The 12,999-nt window shown below is 32.4% G+C and overlaps 2 protein-coding genes across 4 annotated transcripts; one reads left to right on the top strand and one right to left on the bottom strand.

The window, feature by feature from the left end:
* Positions 1–4,975: 4,975 nt before the first annotated feature.
* On the top strand, positions 4,976–6,653 carry LOC111909987 (E3 ubiquitin-protein ligase SINA-like 10). Its single transcript, XM_023905786.2, has 2 exons — positions 4,976–5,632; positions 5,837–6,653. The coding sequence occupies exons 1-2, from the start codon at positions 5,006–5,008 to the stop codon at positions 6,497–6,499; spliced, it is 1,290 nt and encodes a 429-aa protein (XP_023761554.1). The 5' UTR covers positions 4,976–5,005; the 3' UTR covers positions 6,500–6,653.
* On the bottom strand, positions 6,522–8,905 carry LOC111909988 (putative receptor-like protein kinase At5g39000). 3 transcript variants are annotated; one of them, XM_042901461.2, is made up of 3 exons: positions 8,113–8,905; positions 7,708–8,031; positions 6,522–7,374 (listed from the first exon to the last, which is right to left on the bottom strand). In XM_042901461.2, exons 1-3 carry the CDS (start codon positions 8,743–8,745, stop codon positions 7,129–7,131), a joined length of 1,203 nt encoding a protein of 400 aa, XP_042757395.1. In that variant the 5' UTR covers positions 8,746–8,905; the 3' UTR covers positions 6,522–7,128. The 3 variants fall into 3 exon arrangements, with proteins under 3 accessions (XP_042757395.1, XP_023761555.1, XP_023761556.1); XM_023905787.3 differs by having other exon boundaries at positions 7,708–8,902; XM_023905788.3 differs by having other exon boundaries at positions 7,232–7,594; positions 7,708–8,903.
* Between the last annotated feature and the right edge of the window lie 4,094 nt (positions 8,906–12,999).

The following is a 12,999-nucleotide window of genomic DNA, read 5'->3' on the forward strand; positions in this document are numbered from 1 at the left end:
ATTTGTTTAACTGTTTAAGACTCGCGACATGTGGTTGCAAATTTAAAAGAGTCAGGAAATCTACTAATTTGGTTAGAGGTAAACCTTCAACATTCAATTATTTCAACGAGACATAATTAACCTTAAATCATTAATGTTTAGTTGTCTAGTAGGCATAAATATCGTCATTTTCTCAATTTCAACCCCAATGAATCTGAGTGGGGAATGAGAATGTATTAGAAAAAAATGTCGTTGTAAAATGGATGTCATGTCACCTATACGGATACCGTATTGTTTCTCGTAGTCATCCACCTACCCTCTCCTTTTATGAGACCATTTGGTCTTATTGTAAAACCACCCACTCTCCCTGTTGTGATATGTTTGAGACAGTAGTGTTGAGATTGCCAGTGAGTTTAGTGTAGATGCCTTCTCTTGATATCACAATACAAAAATGGAAAGTAGATTGTTAGTCGATGTTCAGGAGGGATTCCCAGGACGAAGCTCCAACGATCTAGTTAGTGTTTGTCCTCAGAGAAGAAAAAGTATATTCACGGGAAAGAGAGTTCACCCTTCTTCACAAGGAAGAAGGGTCCTTTTATACCTAGTTCCAGAGGCATGTGGACCTCAACTGATTTTGTTGGACATTCCTTCGTGGGGTGTGATGTGGTGGACTCCTACTGGAAGATCCTTCGTCACGTCCTTTTTGCATCCGTTCCTCATAGGCTAGAGGAGGATCTTTTAGTTATTACGGAGATCGTGGCTATCGTCCGACGAGCACGTGAGACGCTCTGAATGGTCCTACGCTCGCTGGGATGATATCCGTTGGTGAGGCGGTTATAGCGCTGCTCTGCACCATAACTGTCACGCCTATGTCTTTCGCGTTGGTGAAGGCCAGGCCTTGGCTTCGGACTTGGTCCGACTGAGTTCAGCTCTGGCCAAGCTCGGTACTCTTTTTGACTTCTCTTTTTGACGTTCCCTCTGAGGGATATGTTAACACTCCCTATAAACCATGTCGATATATCAGATGTTATTATTGTTTTTTCAATATTATCGTTTCTTAGTTTGAATATTGTTGTTTGGCACTTTTAATAAAATAAAATATTATCGTTGAATACTTTAGAGCAAAAAATATCGACATCTTTTACCCTTTTCTAGTAAAAATAGAATAAAACAAATTAACTAGAATATTTAAAATTTCAAAAATGATAAAATAAATAAATTTGAGGGTTAAATTGAAAACTAATTAATTAGTTAGAGATCTATATAAAAGAATATTAATCTTGATAAGTTATTTGGACTATAATTTTAAAATGTAGAATTAAGGGTTAAAAAAGTCAACTAGCCAAACTTCCGTGAGTTAGTCTTCAATCCATCTAAAGAATAAAATGATATGAATCTTATATCGAAGAGGTTATTGTAAAACTTAAATGTGATTAATGGAAAAAGGTTGAAAAAGGTGGCAAATCTCTAATAATTAAAACTATTGTGGGAAAATAGGAGTCAAACTTTAGATATAAGACTTGCATTACTCTTGATTCTCTAACTTTTTAATCAAAAAAGGGCTTGAGAGTTAGAGAATAGAAAATGTCCATCCAAGTTAGTTTCTATAATTGAAGTTGAAGTTAAGGTGTTTGTGGAAGATTAAAGCAATTTTTCAAAATTTATACCAAGTTGATGTACAGATTTTCCATAATTCTTCACTAAATTTGAGTTAGGGTTAGATAAATTTGGCAAATATGAATTTCTCAAGTTTATGTGTTAGTTTTCACATGCTAAAGCACCATCCCTTTTGGTGAATTTAAGTTTGGAGTTAAGTTGAACATTAACCCTAGGTTCAATGAATTATGGATCTAAGCTTTGATTTAATTAATAAAACTTAGTTTATGTATAGATTGGTGAAGTGATGTTTAAATTCCAAAGTTAGAACTCGTTTTGATTGATCTATGAGATTCTAGGCTTATAAGTGAAACTGAAAGATCATATATGTAGTTTAATGAAGAAATGTCAAATAATCAAGAAATGATATTGTAATCATGTTATCTTACTAAAAATATGATAATGAAGCTGTAAAATATGATTTACATGGATCCAAAGTGATCAAGTAAGATTTAAAGTGATATAAAGAAGTAGATATTGGAAGTGGAATGTGTGATTCCAATATTGAAAATGTGGGAATCTAAACACTTTAAATGTAGTTGAAATAATCATTAGAGTCAATTAGTCGTAATGGAAAGGAAACTAGTAAAGTATTAAAGCTTATGACTTTGTAAGGGTATTTAATGCCTTCATGATTGATCCATTAAACTATTGAGGCATTAAAACCTTGGACATTGAGTGAAATTAGATAAGTGATAACACATATTTTTAAGACTCATATCAACCATTCAAAATCATTGGCTATATTGTAAAAGGTTTGGGTTAAGAGGTCAAAGTACAAGGGGTAAATGAGAAAATTTTCAAAATTCTGAGTTAATATAGGTAAAACCCACTTGGTCCCAAAACCAAGGCAAACATGGCCTGACCGAGCTCAAGCTATGTGGATCTCTATATATTTTACCTTTTAATTATGTTTAAAATAGCAAACGAACTTTAATTGTTTTAAAATTTTGCATGAGGTTAAGAAAAAGGGTTAGAGTTGGAAAATGAAGTCAAAATGATAAAAATTCACTGTATGGTATTTTGGTTATTTTTGCAACAAGTTGCTATAATCAATAGGTGAGGACATAGAAGTTTCGTAAAAAGGTAAAGAGAAAGTTACCAACCTACTAAGGTGGGTTTACCGGGAGTACAAGTTATTATACTACTATGTTGGAGCCTTGCTACCCTTCAAAATATCCCAATCAGTGTATTTTTTTTTCACTTTAGTTTAAGTTGCTGCATCTAGAGAACTATGTGTTATCCCTTATCACAACATTTAAACTCCAAAATCCAAAAGACAAGAAGCCCAATTGTGAATTATTTGGGTTGGGTCAAAATATGTCGTTGCAATTGAAGGAGCGGGAGGACCCAAGGAAATCACGACATGAAGTCACTCTAAATTGCAATATAAATACTAACTAATTGAAGTTATTCTATTACAATGGATATTTTTGGTTTAAAGCCATAAAAAATACAAAAAGTCCAAACCTGTTTAACCCGAACCCGAAAACCGAACTCATTTATATTACGCAATAAAATGTAGTGCTACCAATGAACTTTTGTTATGGATCTGCCACTAACCTAACTAGAGGGCCATGAAAAGGATTCTAGAAAGACCTCAAATACACAAGTGTGGTTATCTACCCCTCATGTGGCATTGAGTGATGGCTCACATTGTCTTAGTTTGTAGAATGGACAAAAGCTGAGTGTTCGTGATTTATGTTCACAACTCATGAGTCCGATTTCAGATGCCAACAATATTTGGAGAGTTTTGACTTATGAGATTGACTCGGGTTAGGATAGATGTGTATACATTATTATTGTTGTTTGTTTATATAATTATCATATTGTAACTTATTGGGTCTTTTGTTATGTTTTGGACAAAAATTGAAGGTGATGTTTTGTGTATACTATTCATTAGTTCGTTGATTATTTAGATTGATTTATTAAAATGTTTAATCATTTATTTTAGATTATGAGTTATTATTCATTATGCTTCATTTTATTGAAATATTAACATTTCTTTTCAGATTAAAAGTTATTAAAGGGAAATCTTTATAAAAGTTTTTGTATTTTGACTTCATATTCAGTTAAACTATAGTATTTTTTTAACATTTAGGCCCAAATTTTTTTCAATTATTTACATATTGACAATATAATTTTTTTTTCATAAATATGATACAAGTTTAAGGGTTTTTTAATAAATATTTTTGTTCTTTTTTCTAATTTAATTTAATTTTTGTTTTATTAATGTAATATATTCTATGTGATACAAATTACTCTAATTTTAATGTAATGTATTTTATGTGATACAAATTACTCTAATTTTAATGTAATGTATTCTATGTGATACAAATTATTATCTTAATATTATCTTATTGTATTTATCTATTTGACATATGATATTATCTTAGAATATTTTCTTTAAAATAAAAATAATAATCTAAAACAAAAAAATCATTTTTAGAAAAAAAACCTTTGTGAAACAAATTATATCAAAGTTGTTAAAATCACGATCCTGATCATACAATCTTATAATCACACCTAGGTAAATTGATCCCGATAATACTTGAATCGTTTTTGGGTAAGATAGGAGTATGATCATAGGATCGACCACAAATGTTTTTGTTAGTCATATAATTGTTATAATAAAAATAACACTCTTATTTCAATGTTACCGTTATATCTTAAATCTGTATTAAAAAGACATTTTACATATAGATAGTATCATTTAAATATTTAAATATATCCGTTAGTCATATAGCCGTTGCAGAAAGTGTAACACTCTTAATTTCAATATTACTATTGTATCATAAATCTATATAAAAAATATTTGACACCTAGATATATTCATTTTAAATTTTAAATGTATCCGTTAGTCATATAGCCGTTATAATACGAGTAATATTTTTATTTCAATATTACCGTTATATCATAAATCGATATAAAAAAAACGCAAATCTACACAGGTTTAGACAACGAACGATTTGAGATTTGAGCTAGCAACAATTTCAAAAAGTTCATGTCTAACATGATTTACTCGGTTCTTTATCCATACGGTATTAAGGTCGAAATCTGCGACACTTCGAGGACGGTAAGTTCATTTATTTTGAAGACTAATTTGTTTTCAAGTAAACATATTACGTATAAAATGTACCTCTATATACACAAACAACTATGTAAATATAAAATAATCTTTTAATTGAATTGTTGAAATTAGTTAAATAACCAATTATAAGAATTTAACAATTTAATAACGACTTATAAAAATGAAATGAAAATATGTCCGTTTTTATAGTAATTTTTTCTGATTTAAAAACCTATAAATTTTCATATAAAAATCCAATTGAATTGGGTAAAATTAGGGTTAAATCGGAAGTGTAAAATAATGCGGTTGCGTGTGAAAAATCAGATAAACGATGGATCCCCAGCATCGACGGCCTCCACGAATCAAACCACTTCCAGGAGAGTTGAAAGTGCGATTACGATGGCGAGATTTTCAATCGGCGAAGACGACGACGATACTTCACTTGCCAATAAACGGCCAAGATTCGCCGAACCCGCATCTCAATCGCAACCCCGGTCTCAGAGATCTGTCCCATCGCCACCGCCACCGCCGTTTGTGGCGGATGAAGACGAAGAATTTGGGGAGTTTATTGTAATGGAAGAGGTAGACTCGGATTCGCAAGGATCTGAAGAAGAGGAAGACGATGAGGACGACGAGGTGGAAGCGGAGGCCGTGGAAGAGGAGGATGACGATGAAGAAGACGAAGACGTTGGAAGCGATGAAGATGGTTTTACAGAGGTGCAGCCACTATCAGAAGGGCAAAATGGGGCGTTGCCGGTGCGTTCGTCACACATAGGGTTATCAAACACCACCGCTTCGATGAAAAGCTCTAGTACTCCTCCGCCGGTGTTTAACAACGCAATTGGAGCGTTACAGGTGGTGCTTACTGATCCAGATGTATTGGATTGCCCGATTTGCCTTGATCCATTGTTTTCCCCTGTCTTCCAGGTATTTCATTTCATCTCTCTTTATATATGTCCATACATCTCATTTGAATTGCGTAAAATTAGGGTTAAATCAGAAGGTAATCCTAACTGATACATTAAGATTACCTTGAAAGAAAGAACGACCACTTTTCAGTTCTAGATTTCACTCACATACTATCAAATTGTCTATAGAAGTTCATTCATGGTGATATACCGATATTTGCAGTGTGAGAATGGCCATATAGCATGCTCTACATGCTGCCAAAAAGTGAAAAGAAAGTGCCCTTCTTGCTGCATGCCAATCGGCTACAATCGTTGTAGAGCTATAGAAAAAGTCTTAGAATCCGTTAAAATATCATGCAAAAACACTCCATATGGATGCAAAGAATCAATCCCATATAGCAAAAAGAATGATCATGAACAAACATGTCTTCACACCAAATGTTGTTGCCCTATTTCATCATGTCCATTTATTGGTTCTTCCAAGAATCTCAACCTCCATTTTGGCATCCAACATTCAGCCTCCACCACCCGTTTCACCTACAACACCACCTTCATTGTTAATGTAGAAACTAACAAAAAGCACATCTTTCTTCAAGAACAACATGAAAGTGTCATCTTTATAATCAATCATGAAGCTAAACAACATGGGCGTGTTTTGAATGTTGATTGTGTGGGCCCGAGTTTGTTAAAGACTAGTTTTTTATATCAATTGACTGTGAAAAACATGGAGACATCTTTGTCATTGCAATCTGTTCCAGAGATATATGCAGAGTGGTGTGAACATGGACCTGTAAAGAATTACTTAATTGCCCCTACAGAGTTTGTGGGTTATAATGGGGTTCTGTCTTTACATGTTTGCATAAAGAAAGCTGTGTTTGATTTATAAATAATGTCTTTCAAAATGGTAATTGTTTTTTTTTTTTGGAAATTATTGTTTCTCTTAATGTAACTGTAATCGTGAATTTATCTTTTTAACAGTTTAGTTTCTTGGTGAACAATGATAATGTATCGTTTGGAATTCATTTTTTCTTGTCTTTTTAGTTGTTTCTTCATATGAATGATTATGACTCTTTTTTTGGCTTTTGGAATATTTGAAAACGATTGTGTTTGTGGGTTAAATGCAAGAAATATCAACATATTTTTTTGTTTCTTTCTATTGCAACATTTTACTTTGAAAAATCCATCAGATTATAACATTGTCATCTATATACAATTCTTTAATGATGTATAAAAAATGAAAGTAAGATGTTAAAGTAAACTGATACATGAAAATACATTGCTTTTTTCTGCAATTAATCCAACACTGTATGTAATTGTCTTGAATAAACATTTTCTCTTCAATATTATATCTTAAAGAATTCACCATAAAATCAAGTGATATAAGTTACATGTACTTTTCAAAACAAAGGAAACTACATTTTGTTTCCGAAAATTAAAAAAGGGACAAGGCCTTGTTTGGGATTGAAAAAATAAATCACAAATTTTCTAAAATTGGCCAATTCCTTGTAATACCTTCTACAAGTCTTGAAATGGTCGCTTAGGTTTTCTTGAACCACCGCCAACGCGAACATTTCTTAGAGACCCATTAAGAGTCCAATACCTTCTACAAGACTTGCAAAAGTGTCTTGGTTGAGTAAGACTGTAGTTGTTGTAATAGCAAAACTTTGTGTTTGTTGAATCGCATCTGGGACACTTTAAAGGTTTTTCCTTTTGTGGTACACTTGTTGGCGTTTCAACAATGGATTTGGCCACACCTATTCCCTTCAAAACATATAAGTAAAAGACTACATTAATCTCAAAAGAAATAGAAAAGAGAGCGGTGTTGGTTGCGCGATGAGTCTTTTTATGGATCGGCTTATGTATGCGTGTGTCCATTTGTAACTTTGATGGGTGGATTCTAGTGTTTTTGTTGGTTTCAAATGTATTGTAGTTGAAAGCTTCACTTTGCAAGCATCATTTAGTTTTAATCATGTGAAATTTCCTGAAATTAAGCTATAAATGCTTAACATTTCATAAATCACAATTTACCAATAACAAAGTTAATAATAATAATAAAAAAAATCCTAAAGCAACGGTTTAAAGATAGATAAATACCATTTTGCCCCCGTTAATGAGCATTCCTTGACGAGAGAGAAGCATCTTTAGTTTCCCTTTGGATACCTCAATCTTAATCATCTCTTCAAAGTTCATTGGTTGTCCTACCTTTTCAAAAATCTCCTGAAGCCGAAGTGCAATCCCAAGATATTCCACAATGTGAGACATCGTTGGTCGTGCTTCACGATATTTCTGCAAACATTGATACGCAATGGCTGAAAATATTTCTAGTGAACGTGGATCTATGTATTGCTTCAAATCTTGAAAGATAATCTCATCCAATTTCTTTTGTTTATAGCTTTGTTTCCACGTCCGCACTAAACACTGAAAATGATCACCATCATTAATTTCAAAGCATAGTCTCCCACACAATACTTCAAACAAGACCACGCCAAAAGAATATACATCTGACTCTTTCGTTAGGATACTGTTCTCCGCATACATTGGATCCACATACCCAAAGGTACCTACAACGTTGGAGACAAGTGCCGTGTGTTGTTGGTTAGCAAGTCCTATTTTGGACAACCCCATGTCGGAGACTTTTGCATTCCAATTCTCATCTAGCAAAATGTTGGAACTTTTTATATCTCGGTGGAGAACTCTTTGATGTGTCTCCTTTGGATCATGAAGGTAGCACAATCCCATTGCAGCCCCAAGGCATATCTTGAGACGTTGCATCCACGTGATGGCAGTGTTACTCAAATGGCGATCAAGGCTTCCATTATATGCATGCTCGTACACAAGGATCTTTTCATCATCTTCATCGCAAAATCCCAGTAGAGAAATGAGATTTTCATGTGTGTATCGGGAGAGCATCATTATCTCTTTCAAGAACTCACAGTTTCCTTGACCATTGCTACGATTTAAACGCTTGAAAGCAACCATGCTTTGTCCCTTGGAGTGAGAAAGTACTCCTTCGTACACCATCCCAAATCCACCTTTTCCGATAACATTGTTCATATCAAAGTTGTTGGTGGCTAAGTTTATCTCTTGTAGTTGGATCTTTAGATGTTGAAACTCCTCCATGAAGGCCTCCATTATTTGTCAATCAAAACGTGACTATAAAACTCAAACCAAGTGTTGAAGACAATTAGAAGTGGATGGATTGTTATATAGGTATAGAAGTTAATTGGGAGAAGATGCCCTTTGGGTATTTTGAGGTGATCAGATGGTAATCACAAATTTCTTAGGGACTTGACCCTTAAATTAGCCGTGATATGTGAATTGTGACAGCTTCCTACCCGGTTCGTTTTCATCTTACTTTCTCAATAGATAATTTTAATATTAAAGTTTTATTGGACCCCACATTTACTTACATAGAAATTTCTAACTTTCGGCTGTTGATGCCTAAAGTGCTAAAAGTTTGTGGATGGTACGCGGGTCCTTTTTACTTGAGCTTCACTCTAGTGGAGTCAACTGTGGAATAGTTAACACTATATTCACCACATACCCTTCTCCAATCAACTTTTATACTTTAAATAAAGAGAAATATATTAATAATACTTTTAATATTATTAATTAATCTTTATGTTTGTTATTATTATACTATTAGGACTATTATTTAAATTGTTATTATTATTATCAATATTTAATTATTGTTATTATATTAACAATAATATTGTTACTATAATATTTCTAATAGCAACATCGTTAAAAAACCAATTCAAACAAATATAGTAAAGCAAATTAAAGGGCAAGACCTTACCAGCTTTCTTGAGGAGAGATAGCTCTCCAGTTTCCATACCCATTTCTCATGAATTCAGTAAGTTTTTTTTTTTTATTACTTCTTAGTGCATGGACCTTTCTTTCAACCATTCTTTTCAGAATAAGGGTATCTCCCAATGGTTTTCGAAGCCATAATAACCTACAAAAAGTGATGTATATAAATAATTATATTAATTAAAGAAGGTATCATCATATAAGTTCAACTTTGAGTAAAAAAAGAAAAACATTGATGGATATCTGTCAAACCTGAGCCTTCACGAAGATACCGAATGCAATTAAGCTCGAAAGGCCATTGCTTCAGCTGTTGATGCTTTATACTTTCTTATATACATGATAAAATAAAAATAGTTTCAGTCTTCAAGTTTTCATTATTCTCTCCATTTAAGAGACTCATAAGGCGATAATCTTGTAGATTAATATCTGTGAAAATACAAATGCAAATCTCACAATCTTTTCTGTGATGTAATGACTATCAAGGCAACAACAATGAAACAATGATTAAAAAAAAAGCGAAATAGAAGTTATCATATAGATAATACGATTATAGTATGTTAGATATTTATTTAGGTTCAAAAGATCAAATATCACAGCCATGTTACTTGCTTGGTTAGATTTAAATCCAAATTGTTAGTGATGCAATGAAATTATAAACACTTGCATTTGTATCATTTATGGGCGCATAATAACCTTAATGATTCCATGACATCTTTGCTACGAATTTTTTGGATCATTGTATCGGAAATAAAACCCAAATTGGCTATAACTTGTAATATAGATTTTAGTCATTGAGAGCCGACAGATGCAAGTACTCTTCTGATTGGTTGCATGATGTGCACATTTCATCAAGTGAAGTGTCATACATCTAAGTCAAGAGAAGTAAGCAAGCCTCTATAAACTCCAACAAAATTATAATATACAACTACTTGGAACAACATTCAGTTGAGATATAAACAAAAAAAAAAGAATCATATAAAGCGCTAAATTGCTACATGCTGGTCTTCACTACTATTGTGTAATACTATACAAATATAGAATTAGGACCACTAAGGCTACCCAATAGAGAGATGAGATTTTCATGTGTGTAGCGGGAGAGCATCATTATCTCTTTCAAGAACTCACAATTTCCTTGACCATTGCTACGATTTAAACGCTTGAAAGCAACCATGCTTTGTCTCTTGGAGTGAGAAAGTACTCCTTCGTACACCATCCCAAATCCACCTTTTCCGATAACGTTGTTCATATCAAAGTTGGTGGTTGCTAAGTTTATCTCTTGTAGTTGGATCTTAAGATGTTGAAACTCCTCCATGAAGGCCTCCATTATTTGTCAATCAAATGGTAAGTATAAAACTCAAACCAAGTGTTGCAAACAATTGGAAGTGGATTGTTATATAGGTAAAGAAGTTGATAGGGAGAAGATGCCCTTTGGGTATTATGAGGTGATTTAGATGGTAATCACAAATTTCATTAGGACTTAACCCTTAAATTAGCCGTGATATATATATGAATTGTGACATGTTCCTATCCGGTTCGTTTTATCTTTACTTTCTCAATAGATAATTTTAATATTAAAATTTTATTGGACCCCATATTTACTTGTATTGAAATTTCTAACTTTCGGCTGTTGGTGCCGAAAAGGCTAAAAGTTTGTGGGTGGTACGCGGGTCCTTTTAATTGACCTTCACACTAGTGGAGTCAAAGGTTGAATATATTCATCACATGCACTTCTTCAATCAACTTTTACACTTTAAATAAAGACATTAAGATATTATTAATTAATCTTTATGTTTGTTATTATTATACTATTAGGAGTATTATTTAAATTGTTATAATTATTATTATTATTATCAATTTTTAATTATTGTTATTATATTAGCAATAATATTGTTATTATAATATTTCTAATAGCAACACCGTTAAAAAAGCCAATTCACACAAATATATTAAAGCAAATTCAAAGGCATTTATGCCGTTTAATATATATATACTAATGGTAACATGGGTATTTTCTCAAATAACATAATATTAAAATTAAATAGATTTCTCAAAGCAAAATGTCTATAAGAAAAAGAAAAGTTGAAGGTACCCACTATTATAGAAACAAACATTCTATAAACAAAAGTAAGATGGTATTATATAAACATAAATGAGAGTAAATTGTTATCTCTTGCATTTATCCCTAAAAAATAATTATATTATTGTCGATTTAAAGTCTTGTTTTTATGCACTCTATATGTACATGATCTAGCAACTCTTTCTGCACCTCTGTAGCCTAAACACCATACAAATTCAAGCCAAAAATGTTAAGTAATCATAGAAATTTCCATCTTTTGCTTTTTTAATTTGTAGTCCATGGACTCAAGACTTTACCAGCTTTCTTGAGGAGAGATAGATCTCCGGTTTCTATAGCCATTCTTCTTAATGTATTCAATAAGTTTTTCATTTCTTCTGTAGTCCATGAACCTTTCTTTAAACCATTCTTTTCAGAATAAAGTTATCTTCACATGGTTTTCGGAGCCATAATACCCTTCAAAAAGTGATGTATATAAATAATTATTAATTAAAGAAGGTATCATCATAAGTTCAACTTTGAGTAAAAAAAGAATAGCATTGATGGATATCAGTCAAACCACTATGTGTGGACCTCAATTCTCAAACATTCTGCAACTAACAACCTATAGTTATGCTGTACTATACAATATACATGAGATATTTGTCAGATAACAATTGCTAAAACAAAGTAAACAGCCATAGGACGATGTTCTTTCACTCTCTTTTATGACATCAAACAACATTCTTGTGTCTAAACCCAGTTAAGATCGAAAGGCCATTATATATACATGCTAAAATAAGAAATAGTTTCAGTCTTCAAGTTTTCATAATTCTCTTCATTTAAGAGACAAATAAGGCGATAACTTGTAGATTAATATATCCATGAAAATACAAATGCGAATCTCACAATCTTTTCTGTGATGTGATGACTATCAAGGCAACAACAATGTAACAATGATTTAAAAAAAAAAACCGAAATAGAAGTTGTCATATAGATAATACGATTATAGTATGTTAGATATCTATTTAGGTTCAAAAGATTAAATATCACATCCATGTTACTGGCCTTATTAGGTTTAAATCCAAATTGTTAGTGATGCAATGAAATTATAAGCACTTGCATTTTTTATCATTTATGAACGAAGGGTAAAATAGTTATTTGCTCTCTTTCATATGCTTTATCAGTTTAAAAAAGAAACAGACATTGTGTATAAAGAATTTTACCTGGAGAAATATCATTTCCTATTTGACCCTGCACTTTATTTGTTGTAGTCTTGATGAGAAAAAGAAAAAAGACGCACACTATAAGCAAGTTCCTCTGGATCTTTATGGGCACATGATAACTTTAATGATTATGTGACATCTTTGCTAAGAATTTTTTTGACAACGGAAATAAAACCCAAATTGGCTATAACTTGTAAAATAGATTTTAGTCATTGAGAGCCGACATATGCAAGTACTCTTCTGATTGGTTGCATGATGTGCACATTTCATCAAGTGAAGTGTCATACATCTAAG

This window comes from Lactuca sativa, chromosome 4, assembly GCF_002870075.4.
Source record: "Lactuca sativa cultivar Salinas chromosome 4, Lsat_Salinas_v11, whole genome shotgun sequence".
NCBI lineage: Eukaryota > Viridiplantae > Streptophyta > Magnoliopsida > Asterales > Asteraceae > Lactuca > Lactuca sativa.